General features: G+C 46.2%; 1 protein-coding gene across 1 annotated transcript in view; it reads right to left on the bottom strand.

Moving 5' to 3' along the window:
- Positions 1-3,808: 3,808 nt before the first annotated feature.
- The window catches only part of MTCL1 (microtubule crosslinking factor 1), a 56,639-nt gene continuing 34,342 nt past the window's right edge, over positions 3,809-26,105 (bottom strand). Inside the window, exons 9-14 of the mRNA XM_008591130.1 lie at positions 20,922-21,176; positions 15,826-16,122; positions 14,151-14,182; positions 9,209-10,787; positions 6,332-6,387; positions 3,809-3,894 (exon numbers count right to left, since the gene is read on the bottom strand). Of these exons, the coding sequence (XP_008589352.1) occupies positions 6,349-6,387; positions 9,209-10,787; positions 14,151-14,182; positions 15,826-16,122; positions 20,922-21,176 (2,202 nt within the window). The 3' untranslated portion in view covers positions 3,809-3,894; positions 6,332-6,348. The remainder of the gene's footprint in view (positions 3,895-6,331; positions 6,388-9,208; positions 10,788-14,150; positions 14,183-15,825; positions 16,123-20,921; positions 21,177-26,105) is intronic.

Here is a 26,105-nt window from a genome sequence, read left to right as displayed (position 1 = left end):
TAATAATGTATTATGTTTGGGATTGTTGCTAAAAGAGTAGATTTTAGCTCTTCGTGCCACAAGAAAGGGAGTAACTGTGTGAGATGATGGATACATTACTTGGCTTGACTGCAGTAACCATTTCATTATGCATTACACCTTAAATATATACAATAAAAATAAATTTAAAAATAAAATTAGTATTTGTCAACCTCATAGGTCATTCTACTGTGGGAAAGGGGTGAAGCAAATGTATTAGATGAGAACTAGAATTACCATGTACACAAATGTATCGAAAACCTCAGCATGTTAGCTCCTGGTAAGGAGGAAAAGGAGTGGCCAGAACGTGTCGGCCACCGCCCCGGACACTGCAGTTTGGTGAGTCTCCCGGCTCTGGTGCTGGCCTTCACCTGGTGAGCAGGGCATGCCTGGTGGGCAAGGGCTGTTAGCTGTGTTTAAGGAGTCTGCTGCCTCCTCCTTTAGCTCATAAAAGCACCTGGCACCCTGGTGGGCAAGGGCTGTTAGCTGTGTTTAAGGAGTCTGCTGCCTCCTTCTTTAGCTCATAAAAGCACCTGGCACATGAAGGGCAGCTGGTGGCGACAGGGCAGATGCCTGCCATGGGCGCTCCCATGGCAGCTGCCCTCCTTCTGCGGTGTGGTACCCACGTGGCTTTCCTCTGGACGCAAGTGTAGGAGACGGTCTCACCCGACTGTCTCCACTTGCCTTTCAAAGGCAGAGGGGTTCTACGATGAACCCACCTGGGAATGCATATGCTCAACTGTGAGGAAATGGGATGTTGGAAACGTTCCAAATCGGCCTTCAAGGCACTGGCACCGCCTGATGCGGCTCTGCTCCTGGCCCAGTTACCATGTCCCTGCCGATGGGACCCATGTCTGTCACCTCCTCCCCACACCTCTGCCCCTCCAGCCCTCCCTCCTTCACCTGAAATCCTGCTCATTCCTCCAGGGTCAACTCAACAGGGCCAATCCTTTACTTAGGATTTCCACCACACCAGTTTTGCGTTTCCTCGTTTTTGTGCTTGGGAATTTGATCTCTTCTAGCCAGATGGCAACTTCTCTGATGGTGGGGGCCTCCCACAGTGGTACACAGCCTCTACTGCCTTCCAGGCACCCTCTCCCCTCCATTCTAAGGGCACCCTCGTTATTCTTTGCTGGGCCAACCTGTCACTGTGATTGGCTCAGGGTCAGAGGTGAGAATTAATTCAGACCAATGAGAATCACCAGCCCTGGGTTTTTGCTGGAGCTCCTGGAAAGAGACCCTCTTTCTCTAGGAGCTGATAAACTAATAGGAGCTGCCAACCCTTGGGATGCTTGTCTGAGAATAAATAAAGCCACCCAGTCAGGAGACAGAGCAGAGTCCTGGTGGCATGGTTTAAGGCTTGAGAAGTCATGAGAGCCAACAACTTCTGTTCTGGTTGCTGGTTGGTTGCTTCCCCAAAAGAATGCTAATGCAGCATTTACCACAGGCACAGAGTAGGCACAAAATAAATACTTATTGACTTCTTGATAGTTTGTTTGCAGCATGTCTAGGGAGGTTAAGTGAAATGTTTTTTGTATTAAAAAATTTTTATTGTAAAATATGCGTAGCATTTACCATTTTAACCATTTTTAAGTGTACAACTCATCACAACCATCCATCTCCAGGTCTTTTTCATCTTCCCAAACTGAAACTGCATTCCCATTACACACCAATTCGCCATTCCTTCCTCCCTCGACTCCTGGGAACCATTGTTTTACCTTCTGTCTCTATGAATTTGGCTATTCCAGATATATAAATGGGATCATACAATAATTGTTTTTGTGACTAGCTTATTTCACTTAGAATAACATCCTGAAGGTTCATTCATCCATGTTGTAGCATGTGTCAGAATTTCATTCCTTTTTAAGGCTGAATAATATTCCATTATATGTATATACTATATTTTGTTTACCTGTTGATCTGTCGATGGACATTTGAGGTGTTTCTACCTTTTGGTCTTTATGAATAACGCTGCTATGAACATAGGCGTACAAATGTCTGTATGAGTCCCTGATTGCAATTCTTTGCGGTATGTACCCAGAAGTGGGATTGCTGAATCATGTGGTAGTCCTATGTCTAACTTGTGAGGAACTGCCACACTGTCCTCCGCAGTGGCCACTCCATTTGACGTTCCCACCAGCCGTGCACAAGGATCCCGATTTCTCCACATCTTCACCAACCCTTGTTTTCTGGTTTTTAAAAATATTTAAGTTTAAAGATGGAACTGTCGTAATGCTGGGAACAGAACTAGATAAGAAGGAAATTGTTGGGTGAGACATTACAGCCAGAAGCTTTGGCCTAAGATAGTCTTGTGGTCTTCAGCAGCACCATTCCCATGTAAGCTCCATCAGACACTAACCGGTCAGGCTACATCCACATCCGAGATGCAAAGGCCTCTTCTGGAGTTACAGGCCACTCCCTCCTTCCTAATGATAAACTTTGACTTGTAGGTACCAGTTTCCTTACACCCTGCCCACAGCCCAGTTTTGGCTTTTTCAACATGAACAAAGCTGCCTCTTTATCCCAGGACCCTTACAGAGCACAGCACCCCGGCAATGTGATCACGGACTCAAGCGTGCATTCTCCTGAGATAAGCTGGTGGCTGTGGCCTTTTTACACGATCTCCCCCTTCCTCCTTCCCCTGGCCATGGGAAACTTTCCATTTGAGTCCTCTGGAGAAGATGGAGGACATGCTGCCATCTTGTAGAGGTTTTATTTCTACTGTATCATGATCTCACACAGACTCAGAGGCACTGTCTTTTGTTTCAGTTTGGTATCCTCGTGACTTTCTGTAGTGCTTTTCTTTAAACAAGAACAGTTTGAGTAAACTCTGTACATTGCCAGTTAGTCTTTTAACAATAATTTAAAAATGTTGTTGCTGTAGTATCGTCAATGCAAGAGGACTGACAGTAAAAGTACAGTACAAGGAAATTCACGACGTGTTACAGTGGAACAGACTGACTCACATTTAGGTGACGGTGAGGACGCAGTAGCAGTATGTACGTGCACCAAAGATGTGCAAGTCAAGTAGAATAATATGTGGATTACACAGAGAATTTTCTAAGCCCATCTGAGGACTCTGTACCTCAAAAATGTTGACCTGTATCCCCTCCAGTTTATAGAATATCTGTCTTATCTACTGGCTTCATGGCTTTTTCACTACAAAAAGGTCACTGAATCCGACAGTCTAAAGCATTTAAAAATTTCTTTAAGAGTAGTACATAATACTGACAAAATAAAATTAACTTAAAACACTCTAATTCAACATGGAAATAAACCAAACCAAAATGTAACAGTGCAAATTTAACAGAGAGGCAGTCAGTATTGACAGCAGTGGTGTTCAGAATCTCTTAAAATGTACATTCTTAAAACTTTTATTTTTATATCTTTTTATACCTTATTTACCTCTTTTGTTTAATATACTGTGTGTAAAAAAGATGGAGACAAAAATAGTTTTCTGAGCTATGAAAAAAATTAAGTTATTACAGGCACATTTACTGTTTCATTCTAGAAACATCTCAGTTTCACAGGTTGAACATTCAGCAGCTGTGTGTTTTTAAAAAACATTCTTTGACCTTGAGAAAACTAGATCTCTTCTTGTGGGCAGAGTCTGGTTGGTGAAGATGGTGTGGTTATGCAGGTTACAGTGAATTATTCGGTGATAATCCATGCAAGCTGGAATCATGGGTGTGGCTTCTCCTCTGGTGGTTCCTCGTCACCATGCTCCTCCAAAGACGTCAGGTCTCCAGGTGACTGAGACTGTGAGGCAGTCGGGGACTGTGGGGCCCACCGGGATGGAGGGCGACGGTTTGCTGGTCTCTCGGGCCTAGAGAAGCAGGACTCTAGGGGCGGAGCAAGTGCAGAACAAGGTAGTTCCTTCAGAGTCGAGAGAGGAAGACAGGGTTACTCAGACTGGCATGTCACCATAGGGCCATTCCCCCAACACACTTCTCAACAGACTCAAGGCAAATGGAATAAACCACGGCAACTTTTGAATATTAATATTTTGCTCATGGAGAATAACTTAAATGATAAGTAAATTCAACATAAATGACCAATGACATGAATGGGATGGTATCAAGATATGATCAAAATATGATAATCTCGTGAGATGAACCTGCTCACAGAGCTCCTTCAGTGTTGGGCTGGAACACACGAGGGTGCTGCAAAAAGTTCATGGAAACATGGAATTAAAAGGTAGTACAAACCTTCCCATGAACTTTCTGAAGACCCCTCGTATAGACTGGGCAGAGTGACTGAACGTGGCGCCATAGGCTATAGCATCGTATTCCAACCCAGCTGATCCGTCACTTGGCCCTCTTGAATGATCTATTTAGCTTCAGTGAACCCTGGAACCGATCCTACAGGTCCTTGATGTGCTGGGGCCCGTGAAGAGAGCTGTGATTTCATCCAGCTGTGTCAGCAATGAGACTCCTCTTAAAATGAACTCAGCTCCTGTTTATTGCTAACCAGCTGGCAGTATGTTAAACTTCCATGATATGGAAAAATGCTGCAGGCAGAAATTGTAATTTAGGCTTCATTTTCTTTAATAACACTTCATCGTAGCAGCATTTTACTGAGTAGAATCAGAGTGCACGTGTGATTTTATGTTACGGGCATCTTATTGTTCTAAGAACAGGTAACGTGGGACTCTCTTGACCATGGTGTCAATATCCTGTAATCCTTATTCTTAGGGTTCTTTTTGTTTTTTAAGACTGTTGAGCTACTTGTCCTTAGACTGCAAGTCAGGGAACAAGGACGCCCACCCTTGGAATTCGCTGATTCACAGAAATGTAAAAGCTGTGGCATGAGTGGACCTCGTCTGCCCAAATGACATTCAAACATTGAAAGCCAAGATGGTGAACCACATCAATGGAAGGCACAGGATGAATGACATTGAACCAGGACCCACAAAGTGAGTCGGAGGATTTAAAGAGATAATGACGAGCAACCGAAAAGACCAGAATGAGAGATTAGCCAGTGGAGTAGGGGAACAACAGTGGGGGAAGAGAGAAGGCTGTGTTGAGTGGGCAATGACAGTGGGATGAGAAGCTGGGACATGGCGGGGATGTGTGGAGGTGGCCTGTGAGGTGGCATGGCCCAATGGTGGCATAGGACCCACAGGCTTCTGGAAGAGCTATGGGCCAAGGTGGCTCCCCGCCTCCCTGGCGAGTGGAAAGGAGCATCAGTGCTGGAGGGACTTCCTCCTGCTCCCTGCCTCTTTTGTGGCTGGCACTTTGTATGGCCAGGGCAGAAGCCTCTACTAGAAAGCACTATGCTGGGCCGACCCCGTGGCTCACTTGGGAGAGTGCGGCGCTGGGAGTGCAGTGGCGCTCCTGCCGCGGGTTCGGATCCTATATAGGGATGGCCGGTGTGCTCACTGGCTGAGCGCGGTATGGGCGACACCAAGTCAAGGGTTGTGATCCCCTTACCGGTCACAAAAAAGAAAAAAAAAAAACCACTATGCTAACGGTCACCATGACAACCAGAAATACCTGTCCAGTGCCACCATGGCAGGCTATGTGGACATTTTATCTTGAGATGCTGCCCTGTAGCACCTGTCTTGGAAATGACCTTCTCCCTTTGTTGTCATTTTTTCATGGGGACACATCTTTTGTCTTTGACAGCTCGTTATATTTTGCACTTAACACTTCCAAGTTAAGGCTGGTGGTGAATGGGATACTATATCCTTGCTCAAAATCAAAGCACACATTCTCTTGTGTGCCTCAGTTTAGGCTCTGAAGACGGTGTTGAGAGAAATTCTCAGTATCTGGATGGATTTGCTGTCTATACATTCACTAAATTTTCATCGAGCACTTACTTTGTCACCTACAGTGCTCACCTGGAAGGACAAGAGGCATTTAGGTTTATTCCTTCTGGTATGGTTGTTGAAATGGTGAGAAAAGCCTGATCATATTATGGTCACACCTTATCCAGCATGTGGCAATGCACACATGAGACCGAAATACTGGTGAGCAGGAGTGGGTGGCTGGGGACACAGGGCTGATGGAGGCTGGGCTCAGGCAAGACCCTTCCTGGCCAACATCCCTTCACCCTTCTGAAAGCACACTGGCTGCAGGCTGCACAAGAGGGAAATCTCAGCAGGATCTCTGTTAACTAAAGACCTTTCTGTGCACTGAGGGGTCAACCCTCGAGTGTCTGGGCTGCCAATCTGTTCCTGGGGATGAGCTAACCCTCCAGATCCCGGGGCAAGCATGGGGCACCTGCACTGAGCGGATCTCCCTCAGATGATGAGTCTCAGACACAACACGCCCTCTCCAGACAGGTGGGAAACGAGGAAGAAGGCACTTACAGCGTGAGGCAGCAGGGCTAGAGTCCCCAGGGGGCAGTTAGTAAGACAGTTTGGTTCTGGACAGAAGAGACAGAGAAAGAAAAGAAAAGCAAGTAGGTTGGAAAGTATTTTGCAAACAGGAGAACAGTAAAGGTTTAAAGCTTTAAAGGCAACAGGCTGGTGGCAGAGGAGTGTCACTGCCACCTGGGAATGGCCACTGGGACAGATTGGAGGTCCCTCAGATGTGGCACATTCACTCCGAGGCAGGCGTGGGGAAGCCACTGGTGCTCAGCATGCAGGCCTGTCCTCGGCAATTGACACAGAGCCAAGAAGTGACCGACTTGGCAGGGCAACATAGACCTTCTGGTGTTTGTGCCTCCCGAGCTGCCCTTTGGCATTTAACCTTTCAAACAGCACTTCGGGGGGCCGGCCCGGTGGCGCACTGCTGCAGTGCGCCACTTGGGAAGTGCGGCGGCGCTCCCGCTGAAGGTTCGGATCCCACATACAGACCGGTTCCCACTCACTGGCTGAGCGAGGTGCGGGTGCAACACCGAGGGTTGCGATCCCGTTGCCGGTCCCGGTCCGGTACGGGCGCGACACTGAGGGTTGCGATCCGTTGCCGGACACAAAAAAAGACAAAAAACAAGCAAACAGCACTTCGGGAGCTGGAAATCGCATGGCTGCTATAACTGAAACAGAGGCCACTGTGCGGCCGGGTCATCTGGCCACAGCGATCAAGCTCCCGTTGCTCACACCAGAACTTCCCCTCACACTTTCCGTGTGGATGTGGGAGGGAGGGACAGTGTTCCACCTTCAGATCATCCTCTTTCCCCCAGAACTCCTAATCCCCGCCTCTCTCTGTACTGGTGAGCTGGTGCCACGGCTTCACCAGGAAGAGGCCCCTGCTGCTGGGGGGGTGAGACCGAGGTGGGAAAGGGAGGATTCCTGTTGCTAAGTCGCCCTCTGTCTAGATATCTGAGTGCCATCCAGGTTGCTCAGAGTGGGCTGGGAAGTCAGAAGTAGTTCTGGTGATTCTGGAATGAAAATCTAGAATCATTTACAGAGAGATGGGAAGAGGTCTCCAATGGGCCTAATAAATTAAGTCAACTCAAACAAGAAATAATTCCACAGGAATCTAGAACAAACAGAATTCCAAGAGAGAAGGAGAAAAGAACCCATGGCATTTACATGCTGCCAGTGAATGCTCCAGGCAGGTTCTGAGTCACTGAGACTTCCTTCATTATTCTCTTCCAGTCATTTCTCTGGGGAGCAAACACATGGAGTAAGGAGAAAATCTAAATCCATACTCTGCAGAGGACAAAGCACAGGGCACAGCTTTGTCCTGATAAAACCATTTCATGCCATAGTGCTGTGATTCTGTCATGAAACTATTTTCTTTATTACACATTGCTTGCTAACTCAAGACATTTTTCGGTTCCTAACAATTAATTTCTGTTTAGTCTCTAATATAATCAGACACTGCAGACACAGCCAGTTAATGGTTTAGGACAAAGCTCTCATTTCTGTTGATTTCTCCAGAGCCCCAAGGCAGGTCATGTGATCAGCGAGTACTTACCTGAGGGTCTGAGGGCCCCAGAGGGACAGGGATGGGGGGTGGCGGTGTAACAGAAGGCCTAGAAGACACCACTTGTCACCCAACCAGCAGTGTCTATCCTCCTCAGAGCATGTGAACAACTCCATCACAAAGACTCAGCTCTTTGGGACATGTAGGCTATGTGCTATCAATATCTGTATTAGGGTGAGACATGTGGAATTGCCATTTCTGCATGTAGGTCTTTGACAATTCCACATGGTTTGCCGTATTTCAGATTTAAACTCTATTTTGAGTTAAATATTCCTTGGTGGGTCAGACCGGGAACCCAACTACCATTTCTCCCCCTGTGGAGACGTGGGTCGGGTGACGCAGGAGGCAGGCCGTCCTCCTCGCCTCACCTGGGAGGCAGGAGAGGCAGCAGGTGCGCCCCGCCTGTAGCACACTACAGGGTCTGCTGTTTGCAGTGAGGAGTTTGCCCATCCCAGCTCCTGCGAGTCGGGATTACTCGGTGGCCAGATGTGTCCTCTCTGTGCTGCACAAACCGTGAAGGCGGCAGCACCACAGCTGTCACCACCAGCGTCACCATTGGGCTCTGTTTCACTCTGCTCATCGTTGGAGCGGAAGTGGGATTGTTTCTGACAGTGGTGTGTACACATATACCACGTGCAGACATGTATCAGGACAGAATTCAAGGTTGGCTGATTTGTGACTAATGTCAGGGGGGATGATTGTCATTGTATCGTTTAGGGCAGGATTTTGACTTGACCTGTTTCACCTGGTTTTACTGCTGGGGGGCAGTCCATGCGCACAAAGAGGGTGAAGATGTGTGGGATGCCAGGCTGCTGCTCTGCACTGAAGCCACCCTGGAATGCACACATCCTTCTTGTAGTCCCTGCCAGGATGTGCTTCTGCCCACGAGGCCCAAACCCTCTCCCCCTGATGCTGTCACACGTGAAGCTCTGTAACCTGCAGAAAGCCCAGTCTCAACTCTTAGTTTCCCCCATCCACACACAGATTCACACAGAAAGAGGGCAAACTATGATCCCAAATTAAAAGGCCAGATAAACAAAGAAGGATCTACCACTTGGACAAGAGGACAGAACCTGAATCAAAACCATGTCCTCAGTGATTTTCTGCGAACACTAAAGTGAAATCTTTAAGAGGTCACTCTGGGTTTGTGTTTCTGCCTATTCCATTCTGCCATAATTGCAGCGCCTCCCAGCTCACAATCAATCACAGATGATTCCTGAAATCAAATGGCTGAGGGCAACCTGGGCTTGGACACAGGACAGTTAAGTGGAGGTAACTGGAGGGGAGGGTGTGGGATGCTCAGCATTCATTACCTCCATGGGCCCTGGTTCAGTTATGCCCATTTCTCCTGAGTGGCTGTCACCGTTAAGACTTGCGGGGCCGTGGGAGGCCTGCCTCCTCTCCTCCTTTAAGGCGTGTTCCAGCAGCTTCTTGTGGAGAATCCGGGCCACGTTCTTGGTGAGCGTGTAACCAGGGGGTGCAGATAGGTCCTGTTTCACCAGTGTGCCCTCTCCCCCGTCTTCCCTGCATGTCTCTGAGCCCACCCCAATGGGGCTGGGTGACCTTCCTCGGGAGCTGGTGGTGCCTGTCTCCTGGCCCAGGCCCAGCTCTGGCTGGGGCTCTGCTGAACGAGACCGACTTCCAGCCCACGGCCCCTTCTGGAAGGGGTCCTGCACCACAGGGCTGTGGTCAATGATATTGAAGAGGCTGGAGAGCCCATCGTTGATGGTGGTGAGCACAGGACTCTCCCGCGTGGTGGTAGACCGGGCCCAGGCTGACTCACTGTACCCTCTTGGGGCTGTCCCTTGTGCGGTCCTGTTATTGGGCTGGTCAGCTTTGGGGAGAGGTTTCCTCTGTAGCTTGGGAGACCCGTACTTGGGGGAGCAGCACGTGCGTTCAAACTTGGCCTGCACCTTCTCGATGGCAGGGGCCACCTGCCTGCTCCTAAGGCTGCGGGAAGGGGATGACACGGGTGTGGTGCTGCCCCCAGCCTTTGGCGTGAGACACTTATGGGGGCTGCTGGTGACGCCACTGCCACGCAGGGCTTCGGTCTGCAGGCCCACGGTGATGGTCTGGACGGTCTGCGTCCCCGTCGTCCGGGACCCATTGGTCTGGCAGGCTGTATCCTTGACTTGTGGCTGGGTGGGACCAGAGCAGATGGCATTCCTGACAGAGAAGGCCACCTCCTTCATGTCATCACTCATGTTCTTGGACATCTCTAGGCTGTGCAGTGGGGAGGCAAAACCTAGTGGGGTGCAAAGGGGACTGTCGAGGGGACAGAGCGCCCCCTCCACGAAGTCTCGAGGGTGTCTGGAGGGAGCACAAGGCCACCTGCCGAGGACGGAGTCCGGAGGGTCCCCCTTGGCGTCTGCCAGGCTCCCTCGGGCTCTGCTCGTGGGAAAGGGGCCCTCAGGGTCCAGCCGGCCCCTAGCCTCACCACCCGCTGCCGTGATGCTGTCAACCCTGTGGACAGTGGGAGGGCTATGCAGCATGCGCACCCCCAACTGCTCAGCGACCACATGGCTCCTCCATGGCTGCTTCTGGCAGTGCTCTGGGCTGGTCATGGTGTCTGTGGTCATGGTGACACTTGTGGTCAGATACCAGGAGGAGTTGGGGAAAGGCTCAGCGGCGGCCTCGTGCCCTGCCTGCCCCACCTCAGTCCTGTCTGTCCAGATGTCTGGGGGCCGCTTGGTCCCAGCCCCGCCATGGTCCCTGGTGGGCGCATAGTCCCAACTGTTGCTGTTGAATTCCTCGATGTACTTGAGGTCGTCAGGAGACAGGGGTGGAGTGATGTCCTCCTTGCTGCTGGCACATGGTAGGCCCTTCTCAGGCAGGAAGGGGGAGCCATCCATCAGGCGCTGGAACTCGGACATGGAGGACACAGACACCACCCTGGAAAAGGAGGGAAAGAAGAGGACATCAGCACCACCAGAGAACCCTGACACTATGCACCTGTGCCTGGCCTTGTGTGCAGGGGACCCCTGCAGGTGCCACCTCCCCCGAGACTGTGAACGCTGTCAGCTGCCTGACATTCCACCCATGAACTGAGCCACGGGAGCCTGTGGGACTTCTTATGGCTCTGGAATTGTTCCTGGAGCCGTGGGCTGGTCAGAATTGAATACAGACCACCTTAAGGATGTGGAAACAGGTGGAAGTGGGCTGCATGGCAGTCTCAGATCAACGCCAAACCATGGCTGGGCATCTCCCACCACCAAGGGGCACCTCCAGTGACAGCCCCATGTGGGCTTACTGAGGTCCAGGCATCAGGCAGGTGCTCACCCCATACAGTGACATCCCACAGTCCTATCTACAGTCACTAATGGCATCTGGGGAGAGACCCCAGCAAAATAGCTACAATCCAAAGTGTCCTTTCACCCAGTCAGCCTCATCCTCTATTGGCTCAAAGCACTAACAACCTCCAAAGGCCACTTGGAAGATGCAGAAAGGAGGACAGAAGTGGAAACATAACCAGATTGGTGCATAATTCCCAAACACTATTTCAAACAAAAATTCCATCTGGCTCCGCCCAGATTCACCAATGGGGCTCAGTTCTCCCCTCCTCCTCTGCTCCCTTCTTTATGGCCAAGTCTGCTTTTTGCCTGTGATCCTCCTTTGTTCCAAGGTACGAGGAAAAACTCCCTCAGACACAGGAGCACACGGCTGAAGACAGGAGCTCTGAAGCAACAGCCAGAGTCTGGTACGCTGCCACCAGAGACACAGATCTGGGTGCGGATGCCTCAGCACGTTAGCACTTTAATTCAACACACAGCTGTCCCTCTCCCATGGGAGACTGGGTACACTTTAAATCACCTCTAGATTACTTGTAATACCTAATACAGGGTAAATGCCATGTAAATAGTTATACAGTACTGTTTAAGGAATAATGGTAAGAACAAAAAGTCTGTAAATGTTCAGTACAGTTTTTTCGCCAAATATTTTCAATCTGCAATTGGTTGAATCCACCAATGTGGAACCCATGAATATGCAGGGCTGACTGTATTTTGGTTTGATGTGAATTTCCTGAATGCCTCCTCTGCCTGCGCCTGGGCAGGCGCTGTAGAAGTGCTGAGAGCACAGGCATGCTAAGACAGGAGGTGGCCAGGGTGCCCCCCCAGCCAGGGCACAGAACTGGTGGTCAGGGAGGAGACTGGGTGCTGGCTGTGCCTGCCGGCTCAGGCAACAGAAGCTGTTTGGCCTGGAATCCCTCTTCTCTTGCTGGGCTGGGGCAGGGAGGTCAAGTATACGTAGACTCACTTCTTTGCAACTGGACTAGCTTCTCACAGGACATATTAACATTCCCCTCCACCTCCCCCAAACAGAGGTTTAAATGCCTAGGGTCCTTCCTAAACCAGCCTGGCCCTGCCAAAGGGGTCCCAGGCAGGATCCATTATGGTGGTGAGGCCAGCAGTGGGTGCTGCTGAGCCAGTCCATGTGCTGCATGGCCGGTGCACAGACCAGCGACGCTCTGGGCAGCTTTGCTGACAGATGTTTTACCCGGGGCAAGGCACGCACTCTGTGGTAACCACCATGGGCTAAAAGTGACAGTGTTAGGTTAGAAATAATCTACCAGCAGTTCCATGGCCCTCTGAATAACAGCAAGCTGCTGTAACCTGTGCTAGGAATGAAAGGAAATGGAAGGAACAGGTGTATTTGTGGCTAGGTCTTGAGATTTCTGGCAAGTATGATTTCATCTCCTTGCTTCTGGCCAATTCAAGGAATTGCTGAATTTATGATGAGCCGCAGAGCTCTCATTACTGAGGGCTGTTAGCTCTCAGCAGCCACCAGACCCTGACCCTTTCTGCGTTTCTGCGGATGCTGCTCATTTACATCCCACTTTTGACCACCAGAGAACAGTTCTCAGATTTAAATCGGTGGCACCTGCATGGGTGGGACTTTGTGCCTCTGGGGCTTGGATGGATAGGGTGGAGCAGAGGCGATGAGGACAGAGAAAGGACAGGTGTTGCTTAGCAGTGGCCACTGCAACAGCAACTACTACAAAACCAGGCTGCGCCTGGAGCAGGTGCAGATGTGCAGAGGAGAGCACAGAGGATGCATGGTGAATGGTCATGAGTGAGAGGGAAAGGGGCAGGTGGGGCGGGCACACCATCTTTTTACTTGGACATTTTGATACTGTTTACATTTTACAACAAGCATGGATTACTTTTGAGATTAACAGAAGCAAGTAAGGTAGGTAAATACTCATAGCTAGTGTGCAGGCAGGAGAGAGAAAAGTCGATGGCTTGGGCAGGAGAGGAGGGTGGTTATGACCCTGCCTCGGTATGCTGTGTGGTGCTGCTGGGGAAGGGGGTAGGGGCGGTGACAGCCAAAATTTGTTTACTGTTTATTCCGTGCCCGGAGCTGCTTTAATTGTTTCATGTGTATTAACACATTACCTCCAATTTATACATGGGGAAACTGAGGCACAAAGCAGGTAAATAACCTGCCCAAGGTCAAGTGGCTAGTGAGAAGCAGAGCGATTGGAACCCAGGTTGTTTGGCTCTAGAGCACGAGCTCACAGGCTGCCCGGTACTGCCTGAAATGACCAGAAAAGACAGAATGTGAAGGACAGAGATTTGCCCAGGCAGCTCTGAGCTGCATGGATCTGATGGTGCAGAATGGGGAGGAGACAGTATTTCCAGACGTGAGGTGCTCAGGAAAATCAAGAAGGAAGAAGTCTGCAAATGGCGAATTGCCTGAGAAAAATTCCATATAGTGGAAATGGTATGTATTCATCTATAGAATAAAGAAAAAGTAAAACCAGAGGAAACTGGTTTGGGAAGGAAAAAATTGGTACGTAACTAACATCAACCACTATATACTTTCTTCAAGGATTACTGCCAGGAAAAATTAATAAATCCTCATAGTAGAGCTTTTAAATATACAGTATATAAAATGTCTCATAGCATATCAAGAGGGATTTTTTCCAGACTTTAAAGTGAGAAGAAAGAGGTTTCCATGGACTTCTCAAAAACCACTGAACATAAGCATCCCTCTGGATATGTGACATGACTATAATTAAAAAGTCCTTACCATAAAACAATACATGCACAAACATGGCATGTCTGGCTTTTTTGTTGCTAATAATAAACAATGCCATATTTATGAAATAAATCGTAATAAAGCAGCTACTAATTCAGAAGTCTTAATTTTAAGTTGTTTTGAAGAGAGTGCTAAAATATTGCTTTGACAAGACAGAATTTTAAGATCAAGAGATTTTTATTTCAGTAATCTATTATTTTCATCAATCTCACTCACCTCTGAAGATTCCCTTTGTGACTTTCTTCTTCCTATAAAGGAGAAATAACATTGTCTGAGTCAGGTCACCTGCGCTGCCTGGGAGCCTCACGCGTGCTTAAGTGATCTGTTTCGCTTTGCTCTCTTAGAATAGTGCATTTAAGGTGTACACTGAGGCCAAGCTGTGGTCAGGAGAGCTGCTGCCCCTGTGTTCTCTGAAGTATGACAGGAAAAGTAGAATCCACAGTATGATGAGGGGGTGGAAGTTCCTGCAGTCCTTGGGGAGCCCACAGGAGTGAAAGCTCTGGCTAGAAACTGTCACAGAGGAAGCTGCTCCTCTGGACCCCCTCAAAGAACCTCACCAATTACACGAATCTCAAAGCCAGCTCCTGTAAGTCTACCTATGTAAGTCTGGGTATGAGTGTGTATGTTAGAGACAAAGAGAGAAGAGAGAGGAAGGGAGATGATAGAGTCAGTTAGGAAATTCGGTCCCTTGGTCTGAATCTTGCTACAGAAGTTGTGACAGCCTTAGGCTTGGACCCTTGCTTGGTTTTAAACATTCCCATTTCAAGTCAGAGAAGTTACAGTAACTTCCCCTTAAGGAGGAGGAGGACAGTGGTACCAACAAATAGCAACATTAATGTAAGGCTGTCTATTGAGAAAACACCCTGGTGCTGACCTGGTTTGAAGAAGCCAGCCTTTGACAGCAATGGAAACATATTCCCGGGAACAGTAACCAGTACAGGGTGCACATCCCTGTCGCTGCCGTGCAGAGGAGTATGGCATCCCAGCCACTACAGAGCTGAAACTCAGACAGAGGCTTCCGGCCCCTGTCCCATGTTCTCTCTGCTATGAAATTGGACCATACGAGATGGCCAATAGATGAAACAGGTGGAACTGCTACATATTGCTACGTGACATGTCCTGCAACCTGCTACATATTGCTGACATGATACACATCACGCTTGACCTCAGTGACGTGTGACCGAAGTATGATTTCCTCATATTTCAACAACAGGATTTGACACGAACTCTTCTAAGTACCAAGTGTTTGGAAGACCAAATGACAGATACAGCAACTGCTAAACTGATTCACTAGCTAATGATTCATAACTAATACTATGCCGTGGAAGTTTCAGTACATAGCTTAGCTCACCCATTTGGAAATAATCTAATTTATGTAAGATTTCTAAGTGTTGGATTTTTTTCCCTTTGCCCAGAATAAGATATTTATAGTATGTCATTATTTAGTAATATTTGCTACTTCCAAATGCTAGGAAATTGCTTTAAAACAGAATTTTATCAGTTATTAGTTTTCTGGAATCAGAAGACTGTATGGTGATTTCAAGAAAAGTTGAAAATACACACTTCCCAGAATTATTTACTTCCTCTGTGTTTTGTTGAGCACACTCATTTGTGAGACCTTTCCTTCTACACAGGACACTAGTCCAATATTTCTGAGCCCAAAGCAAGGTGACAAAGTTAAACTGACCACAGAGCACACTAGGAGTTTAGGGTCAGGGCCACCATGCAAATCCTTAGCTCTGTAAAGTTTCCATCTTTACTCCATTCAGAGGCTGCCATATGTTAAAGCCACTGGAACCTGCCAGCAGGGGAATCTGACAGACGCCGGTGGGGTGCAAGGGCAGCTCCCTCATTCTGCATAGTTAACCAGAGTGGACAACATCAGGCTGACCTCGGGGAGGCGGTTCCTGAACTCCCTCTCGGGCCTGCGGGGCGGCGGCTCCTCTGGCTCATCGTCTAGGCACAAGGCATCCAGGTAGAGGTCCTCACTGGCCGAGCACCTGTCTGATTCCTTTAGCTTCGACAGTGGCAGGTCTTCAAATTGGGTGGAGTCAGCATCTGTGCAGGGCCATATTGACACAGGTCGGGACACATGGAGGCTGCCCTGGTGGGAGAAGGGGCGGATGACACTTTCTCTCTGATCACAGAGGAAACTGCCACTTCTCCGGGGACTGTTCTCTTTCTGCAACTTGAGAGTTTAGAAAATGAAAATAATTAGCCTCACTTTTCTGTCTTATGGTCTCCCTAAGACCATCTTTTCTCCACAATTTTGAATTTCTTAACAATTTTGAAAGATTTTGTGAGAAGCAAATATTCTTACAGTTCTGACATTAACTTCAAAATGTAACACAATATTATACATGCTTTTAAAAAATAATCGCAATTTTATCTGGACTAGAAAATGTGCAGTAACCACACACAGGTATGACCAATTCTTTCAGACACAAATACACATTATTGTATATAACTTTGAGTACTGTGCCCTTGGGAAATTACACATTTATTTTTTTAAAATCTAATATTGTTAAATATGTTAAAAACTCTCTTTTGGAATTACCTTCAGAACTCAAGCCATACTCAGTGTAACACCATCAGTGAGAGCAAACTTCTGAGGGTGAATTCGATTTTCCTACCTAGACCCAAATCATTTGGAACAGGTCATAGGACCGGGTCATCAAACTGGGCTGTAACCATTGGTGTTAAAAACAACTCACACTTTGCTAGAGAGGACTGACCTTAGCTGTAGAGGTGAGCAAAAGTCTGCTATGACTGAGGAGAAGCACATACTTTGTAGTTACACTTGTTTTGCCTGACTTGGTAACTCCAAAAGCAGTAATGGGAAAACAGGACCCCTTGCAGTTGGAAGACTTGAGTTGGAACTGTGATCTGTGGCTTGCTGGTGGGCTAGCAGGTGCAAGTTTCCTCATCTGTGAAATGGGACTACACACCCAGGCACCAGCAGGCCCCATGCCACTCTGCAGGCCCATGTGAAGCTCACTGGGCCTGGGGCACACAGGAACATGCCTTCCTTGCTCCCTTTACAGCACAAGACTGAGATCTTGCAGAGGCCGTTTGGAAGGCAGCCTCTGCGAAATCACAGGGGACTGCTGGCATGGCTGGCATGGCTGGCAGATGGCTCGTGGGGCTCATGCTCTTGCTCCTCTGAGAAGCCCTCACTTGCTTCCCCTCCATTCTCCTGATAGTCCCTCACTGCCTCCCCTTCTAAACATGCACAAAAGCACAATCGAGACCAGGAACTATTTCCACCTACGAATCTTTAACAGTGTCTTTATGGGATGGCAAGCTCACATATGCTACTGGCTTGACTGCTCTTTTGAATAAGTAAATTATCTGAATGATGAAAGTGACATTTGGATTTGACCTGAAGGAAGATTTTTGGTCTTCAAACACTGAGATGAAGCCAGAAAATTCTAAAACTCCTTTGAATGCATCTTTGTGTCCTAACCTGAGGCTCATCCACAAGGTGGATGCAGGTACGGTGTGTGTACTGTCAGGAGGAAAATCATGGAAGAGAGGGGAGAAAAGGACTTTCACTCATTTTTAGTAATTTCTGAATGGTGGAACAAAGGTTCCAGACGATCATCTTTATTTTATGAGAAAGACGTAGATTCAAGCATCCAGAGCTTAAACTTTGGAGTCTGAGGTGGGTTCGTGGTCAAACCAGGCAACAAGTACATCACTCCACTGGCAGCGCAGCCCCTCGTGCTCCCCTCCCTTCCCTGATGGCACAGCTCTTGGCAGTTCTCTTAAAGATGCTAAATGCTTTCCTTGAAAAAATAAAAAGGAAAACTTTTTATTATGTTCATCTAATGCATGTCAGCACAATTTAGTTTTAACACATGATCATCTCCAAGCTATTTTGGGTGAGGAATTAAAATGCAAGAATCGCACTTGAAGCTGTAAATGTGCGCTGAGGGTGCGAGTGAAGAGGGAACAAAAATGACGAACAAGAAGAGCTATGAGCAAGCTTGTTCTAGCTCAGTAAAGTGGGATTTCAGAAATAAACGCAGGCAGCCAAGAGCAGCTTGCACTAAAGCTGGTAAGTGTTAGGTTTCCTAAAAATGATCTGGAGTGGTTGAGCTGGTGGTATCTGCTGCTAAGATGCCTCTGGGGTGTTGTAATAGAATCATGGGTCCTTAAAAGGACAGGGTTTTCTAGGGGAGTCATTTCAAATCAGGCTTCAGCACCTATTGTACTTGCAATTTTGCAGAAGAACAACTTTTAATGCACATAAAAATTTAAAAGATTTGCATTTCAAATAATACAGGAAATAATAAACCCTCAGGAGTGCCACTTTACCCAACTGCCCAAAAGAAAAAAGGTCATTTTGTAACAGGTTTAAAAGCATGGCTTTTCATGTCATGAAGACAGCTGACTGAAGAAAGTTATTAGAAGGAGAATGGATAACACAAGCTTTCCTTTTCAGCTGGGTCAGTACAGTGAGTATGGTGGCAAGTCCTGCGTTATCTGTGTGCTGAGATTGTAATTCTAAGGAGAAATGTAGTGTGACTCCATAAAAGTTAACCACCCCCAACCAAACTTGGATTGAGACAAGAGATGCTGACAAGATAGATGAAATGTGTGACATGGCCTTAACCACAGTCCCACAGTCAGTCATCACACAGAATGCCTCACATGGCACAGAAATTATGCAGGAATTTAATGACACCGGGCAAGTATGGAGCATGTGTTCTGAAAGTGGAAAATGGATTTAGTGCTACTTGTCTCACCATCTGTATTAGAGTATCACAGTCAAAGTTACATGGCTTGCCAAGGAGTCAGATGTCAAGCACACATGGTGAAGAACGTTATTACATTTCCTCTACATCTATGAAATGTGTGGCTAAAAGTTAAATGAATGAGCAACCCATGAACTAATAAACAAAATCTATACAAACCCATACACGCCAAGCCAATTTCCTCTTTTACAGAGAATGCCTATAACTGCTTTACTTAATTTTCAGGGCTGGGCCCCGGGATTTATGAAATCTTCTTTAAAAGTGTTGACTATTTGGGGAAAAAGGCCAAATTTATTTTTGAAAGCCATAGTTGCATATCTAAAGCATCAGTTCATTGGTAACGAATCCTCTTCTAAAAACAGCTATGAAATCATTATACAAAAACTGTGGGATCCACCACACAGATGAGTGCCTGAGACTCCTGTGCTGCAGATCCTCAGTGCTCACTTTGAGGACTGGAGTTCTGAGGCTGTCAGGTGGGTAGAAATGCTGCATTACTGACCACCTAGAAATGGAGTTCAGCTCCTGACCCCTCTTATCTTTCCAAAATTTAGGCACTCTCTCATCCGTAGGTCATTAATGTTTCAAAAGTCCACTATCATCAGATGTGTCTTACTAATTTTTCCTTTGCTAGAAATTCCTCATTCTCAAAAAGTAAAATAAAAATCTGAAAAACTTGCCTAACATATCCAAGGTGTAGCTTTCAAAACAAATGAAGACTGTGACAAGACCAATAAGCCACTATGTCTAACAGGCAAAGGGGATGCTAAGGACCACAATGGCTTTGTTGGGGTATAGGAGGGACATACAGCAAAGGCTAAGAAGGAAGCCCCTTGTAGCAGATGCTGGGAGTTACTGTGACACAGGCCAACTAAAGTTGGATATGATAGATTTGTAACCATGCTACTTTTATCCCTAAAATTTCCACCTAACTACTGACCCATTCAGTAGAGCACAGACAAGGGATTTAATACAGGAGATTCTTCACAAGTGCTGCATTTCCAAGCCAAACAGGAAATGGCCAACTTTCCTCTTGATAGGATTTGGGGAATTTTGAAACAGAGCCATATCAGCTATCAGTAAGGTGACTCATTTGTGTGAGTTATCAAATCTAGGAAGAACATCAGCTCCTTCCTATCTGCAGTGAATCTTTTTCTTCTCAATGATTTCTAAGCCAAAGGCTCCTTTTTTTTTTTTAAGCCACTTAGTTCATTCTCCCTTCCTCCCTATCCGATGCTATGCTTAAGCTGATATTTGTCCTTGTACCTGCATAACACAGACACTGTGTCTGTGGATAATGGAGCACATTTTTGAAAATGCTCCTGACCTAAATGCAGACAGCATGGGTATTTATAATAAAGTAATGAGGTGATTTTTCCTGAACTCAGTTTTTTATTGATTAATAAATTCTCTTGAGGCCTCATGAATTTATAAGCGTGACAGACTGAAATAAACAAAATGTATACTATGTAAAAATCCAGACGGGTACTAATTCCAAATCTTCATCAATTTAATGTGAAAATTTAATTTGTGCATCACTCAGGAACTACCACAACTATGCAAACTATTCAAAGTCTGATGCAATGCAGAGTGATTATCTGGGCACTAGAAAAACAACTCCATCCTGTCCCCCCAAATCCACCTGAATTTCTGAATTGTTTAGTTGAAGATGCTGAGGTTACCATTACCTCTCTTGACTATGGTCCTCTCTAATCACAGCTCAGCACTATCCACAGCAGGTACAATCACCAGCAAACAGCCTGACTTCCAACTTAATTCAGCAATTTCTTTACTAATGACAACAATTCCATTCAAGCTGGAGCAGTCACCATGACCACATCATTAGTGGCAAACTTAAAAGTTAGTGAGCTTTTTGGCAGAAATCACTGAATAAGACCTGAAATAACCTCCGCTTTCAAATTTAGTCTTTAAATTCCTTTTTTTTTTCTTTAAATTCCTTTTAAAAGTTATTACCCCCCACACTCAACAACATACACACATAGGAAAATTACCTACAGATTTTATAATGAAATATTTGTGTGATGGAAGAGCATGAGCCTAGGTCTCCAGCACTAGAAATTCCAGCATTTCTCTCTCTTCCTTTGGAAGCCAATGCAATATCTTGATGTGCCAGTACCATGAAGCAGCCTGGTTTTTTTTTCTCTGAGTGATCTTGGTGTCCAGGTCCATTTAGCAGCCTCCCCTCTCTGCTAGTGGTCTCCCTTACCTGCTCTATCCTCCATAAGAGCTCTTTCTTCTGCCGTTCCCACTCTTGCCGCTCTCTGTCCAGGCGCTCAAGAAGCTCCACTTTCTCCCGGTTCCAATTCTTCTCACTGTGATGGGTCTGCCAGCGCAGTTCCATGACCAGGCTGTGACTGTCAGCCAGGAGCTTCTGGTGCACCTCTCTCTCCTTCTTCAAGGCCCCTTTGCTCTCAGCAGAGGAGCCTAGTTCTCCCAAGTTTTTCTCGGTCTTCTCTTCCAGCTGTCAAGGAGAAGAAAAGACTTAGCAACTCCCTTCCTGACAAGTCTTACATTGAAGAATGAAGAAAATCTCAGCATATTTACATGCAGTCCCTGGAAACATGTTTAAACCATGAGCTAACCAATTCCATGGAAGAAACAAATTTCATTTTTAAAGTCCCAAGAACATTTGACATTCAGTTATATTTGTCACTCAGGAGGTTAAATACCAAAAACAAACAAAACCCCCAAATCTTACATCTTATATATCCAAACTGGTAAAAACCAAAGAGAAAATCTTGACTGCAGACAGAGAAAAAAGACATACTTCAAAGAGAGTCACAAAGATGAGAATTACAGAAGACTTCTCATCGAAAACTATGCAAGTCAGAAGATAATGGAGTGACATCTAAGGGGCTGAAAGAAAAAAGATGTCAACCTGTGTAGAATTCTATACCCAGCAATGTCTTTCAAAAATGAAGAAATAATACTTTTAAACAAAAAATCACTGATAGCAGACCTCCTGCATTTCAAGAAATGATAGGGGAAGAAAAGGGGTGGGGTGGCTGTTTAGCTCACTTTGATACTTTGGTGCTGATAACACTCTTCAAGGGTTCAGATCCCTATACCAGCCACAAAAAAAAAAAAAAAAAAACTTCAGACAGAAGAAATATGATACCAGTAGACACTTTGATTTACATGAAAAATGAACACTGGAAATGGTATAAATATATGTAAATATAAAACTCTTTTTTTCCTATTTTTAATTGCTTGTAAATATTACTGACTGTTCAGAGCAAAAATAGTTGCAATGTATTGTGTGTTCATAGAATATGTGGAAGTAACTATGACAGCAGTGGCACAAAGGATGGGAAGAAAACTGGGGATAGACCATGGTAAGGCATACGCGGCATGAGGAAGTAGTCCAACACCACTTCAAGATAGACTCATTAATAAAATATGTATATCATAAACCCTAGGACAAACACTAAAATTACAAAAACAGCTTGCTGTTTTATGCCCCGTTTTTATCCTAGTAAGCAAACTGTCATATTTGTTAAGTGCAGGAGTTTAAAGAATTTTGTTTTTATAGTTTTCAAAGAATGGCCTTTCACATATATTACCTCATTTGGTCTCGTCAGCAATACTTTAAGTACAGATATCCTCATTCCCAATTCATTGATAAAGAAATGGCAGCTCAGAGTGCTTAAGGGATTCGCCTGAGGACATGTTCAGTAATAGTTGGGAATAGAAACCATGTGCGTCTTCTTTAACTACCATTAATCACGAATTAATGTCACCAGTAAACACCCTGCAAATTACACCAACTTCCTTTTATTATTCATATCCAGAGATTAGTTAACTTTCTTAAAATGAGTTATTCAAAGACCTGTTAAAATCATTCATAGTTGGTTATCCATGTCTAACGGATACTTTTAACTTTTTGAAACCAGTTGCTCAAAGACTTAAGCCAGCAGATAGTATTCTATGGTCTGTCTAAATCAGGGAGACTGAAAGTTCCTGCCCATAAGGGACTCATGGGGAGAGAAATCCTGCTGAATCTCACCTCTATAATGAAGTGAAACACTTTGTTAGTGGGAAACTGTTTTGCCCCTGAATCTGGGTGGAACGTGGGCCTTCTTGAAGAGGAAGCAGAGGTGATGGCCTGGCTCCAGGGCTGGACTGGGTTATGTGGACACTGAGATTTTGAAATACAGGGCAATACAGGGTGGGGTACTGACGTATGGAGGTGAGGAGCAGAACCAGGGGCAACTCTCTGGATCAGTTATATTTTTCTTCAAGTGGAAAGATAATGCAGAGTCTGGGAGACACATCCAGCGTTAACCAGAAAACCAAAATGGCTCCTGGCAATCCATAAAACCCAGAGTGAAGGACATGGTGCTGAGCCTCTTGGGCAATCTGTCCACCTGGGGATGCTTTCCAGCAACCAGGACCTCCCTCTCTAGAGTCTCCTCAAACAGCTCATCTGCTGCTGGCTTCTGCTGGCCTGCTTTGTATAGACAGGGACAGCGAATGGTGAATTCCTTCTCCTACCCACAAACTCCTCTGCATCCACATCTCTTGCTGCCCCTCTAGGGACACAATCAGGGACAACCCCCCACCCCATCCCCATGTTTGGAGCTGAACCCCTCCGTCTGCCTTCTCAGAAATCCTGTGTCAACAACCCACATCTCTTGCTGCCCCTCTAGGGACACAATCAGGGACAACCCCCCACCCCATCCCCATGCTTGGAGCTGAACCCCTCCGTCTGCCTACTCAGAAATCCTGTGTCAACAATGACCCCACACGGTCACATCTCACTTATTTCTAAGACAAGACAGAACCCTCCCAGGGCCCTGGTGTCCTTTTATTGTGGTGTCTGCATTCTTCTTTCCTTTCCTGATCAAACTCACTTCTTTCACTCTTGGCACATCAGTCTGCTTTAGCTCACAGCCCAATGAAAACTGTTCTTGTCGAGTTTTCCAGGGACTTCCTGATTGCTAAGTGCAACAAAAGTTTTCAACCCCTCTCCATCTTGACCTCCGAAGCATCTGATAGTGTTGGGCTCCACTTGGAATTCTGTGGTGCCTCTCCCTTTGGCTTCTGAGACAACACAGGCCCTGGATTTTCATTAATTTCTTTTGCTGCTCCTTTTCAATCTCTTCTTCCTCTACTAGTTTCTTGAAAATGAGTATTTCAAGTTCCTTCTTTGAACTCCTCTTATTCTATGCACAGTTCTGGAGATCCCACCCATGGCCCTGGCTTCCACCCCCACCTTCTTGTTCACATTCAGTTACATATTTCTTCAGCCCAGCTCTCTATGTCCCCAGGACCTATGATGACAGACACGTAAAACCCAACCCGTTCCTCCTCCATCCTGATGTCTGTGTCTTGGTGAGTGGCACCATCACCCTGGCATCCATTCTAGAAACTAGAGAGTCATGCTAGAGACTTGTCATTCCACAGCACCTAATTATCTGTCATCAGGTCCTACCACTTTCTACCTTTTACGCTTTTTTAGATTTGTACCCTCCTCTCCGTTTCCACTGTTACTGCTTCACTCAGTAACACCGTTTCCAACTTCTTTTCTCCACAATCCAGGGTTCCTAAACCTTTTTACTGTGGACCCCTTGGCTGCCTGGTGAAGCCAAAGGTCTTCTGAGTATTAATGTTGGGATATCCACAATGATAACCATGTAAAATGAAAAGATCTGTGATTTCTCCTGGGCTTGTTGCCTACATTTATAATGTGTGCTACATTTTAGTGAAAGGTTAGTGAACATAAACATGCATGTTTTTCTTATTCTAGTTTAGTGCTTCCCTGAGTTCCAGCTATAGACCCCATTCAATTATAAAGGTTTCCAGTCCATTCTCTACCTTGAAGCCGGAGACATCTTTTAAAAAAGGAATCTGGACTTCCACGATCAAATCAAGACTGAAGCATCAATTCTTTAGACACTCTTCTCCCCCACACTCCAGTCCATTCTCTACCTTGAAGCCGGAGACATCTTTTAAAAAAGGAATCTGGACTTCCACAATCAAATCAAGACTGAAGCATCAATTCTTTAGACACTCTTCTCTCCCACATCTGAGCTCCTCCAATGCTCCATGTTCCTTCCTTCATGATGTTCCTTTTTCACCTGAAACATCCTGCTCTCTTTCCCCATGTGCCAACTCCTATCCACCCTTTGAAAGTTATTCTCAGCAGGACATTCACAACCAACCTTCCCCGTGCTGTCCAGCTGAGGCGTGTACCCTGCACTCCCTGTGCCCTGAGAGCCCTGTGTGCAAGCCTGGCGGGCACTTTCCACACTAGTATGAATGATAGCTTTGTCTGCATCGCCTGTGCACAAAAGCCCCTTCAGGGAATATCTTCTTTGTTGCTGGATCCTCAGCATTTAGAACAAGGTCTGACTTAGGGGTCAGTTGAGCAAATCATAGATTTGGGGAGTGACACAACATGGGCTCCACTAAGAGAAAATATTTATCTTTTGGTAGAATTATCCTGTTTTGCATTTAAGTAGAAAAGGGTAAAGATGGTTCTCTCACACGTGGACTAGCATCAGCCCAGTTCATTGCTTCCCAAGCTACAAATGTTTAAGAAACTTCCTGAATGATTGGGCAGAAGATGAACTCTTTACCTGTAACTTCTAGGTTTGAAGTCCTAGCTTTATTTCTTGTTTAGCGACTCTCCCTGAGGCTTGATTTGTAGCAAACGTGGGTGGATACCAGGCTCCTCTAAAAGATGAAATGTTTTGTAACTGGCTCCCATCAAAGATTATGTCTTCTATCTTTAGCTAGTTATGTCTTTGAAAATATTTAATTAACATCTCCTCCTCATAAACATATTACTAATAGAGTTAAAAGTAGCTCACCAGAGACATCCTTACTCCCTTCTCCATGCTGACTTTGCAGGCTGTGTCTCTAGATAAACACAGAATCTAGTATAACCTCCCCACCAGGCAGGCGAGGTGGGATTCACAACCAGGTCAGCAGTTCTGTCACTTGATGGCCCTGGCCTAGAATGTCCCTGCTTTACCCAGGGCTGTTGTCCTGCCCCCACCCACTGCCCGCTAGGGCCATGTGGCAGTGCAGGTGAAAGCTGTGGGTACCAGAAAGCTGGTTTCTTTGGACAGGACAGACCCTTTCCATCTTTTATCAAGACCATTTGGAAGATGTCTCTTTTCTGGGCAATTTCTTTTATGGCTGAACCAATTCATTAAATTTGTATATTACTTTATGGTTTGCCTCAAAATAGAGCCTAGAAGTTAGATCATCAAAATGCACAGACCTTCCGTCCCTTTACACAACCAAGGGGCTGGAAGAAACCTTGAGAGATGATCTGAGCAGCAGACGCTGTGTAGGAAGTCACATTACTTTTAGGGATTCCTGAGGAAAAACGCTTAGAAAAGGGTGCTCTGGCTACATCAGATCTGTACTGCTGTGGGGG

The sequence above is a fragment of the Galeopterus variegatus genome, unplaced genomic scaffold (assembly GCF_000696425.1).
Source record: "Galeopterus variegatus unplaced genomic scaffold, G_variegatus-3.0.2 Scaffold6681, whole genome shotgun sequence".
Lineage (NCBI taxonomy): Eukaryota > Metazoa > Chordata > Mammalia > Dermoptera > Cynocephalidae > Galeopterus > Galeopterus variegatus.
This window is presented reverse-complemented; position numbering and strand designations above follow the sequence as displayed.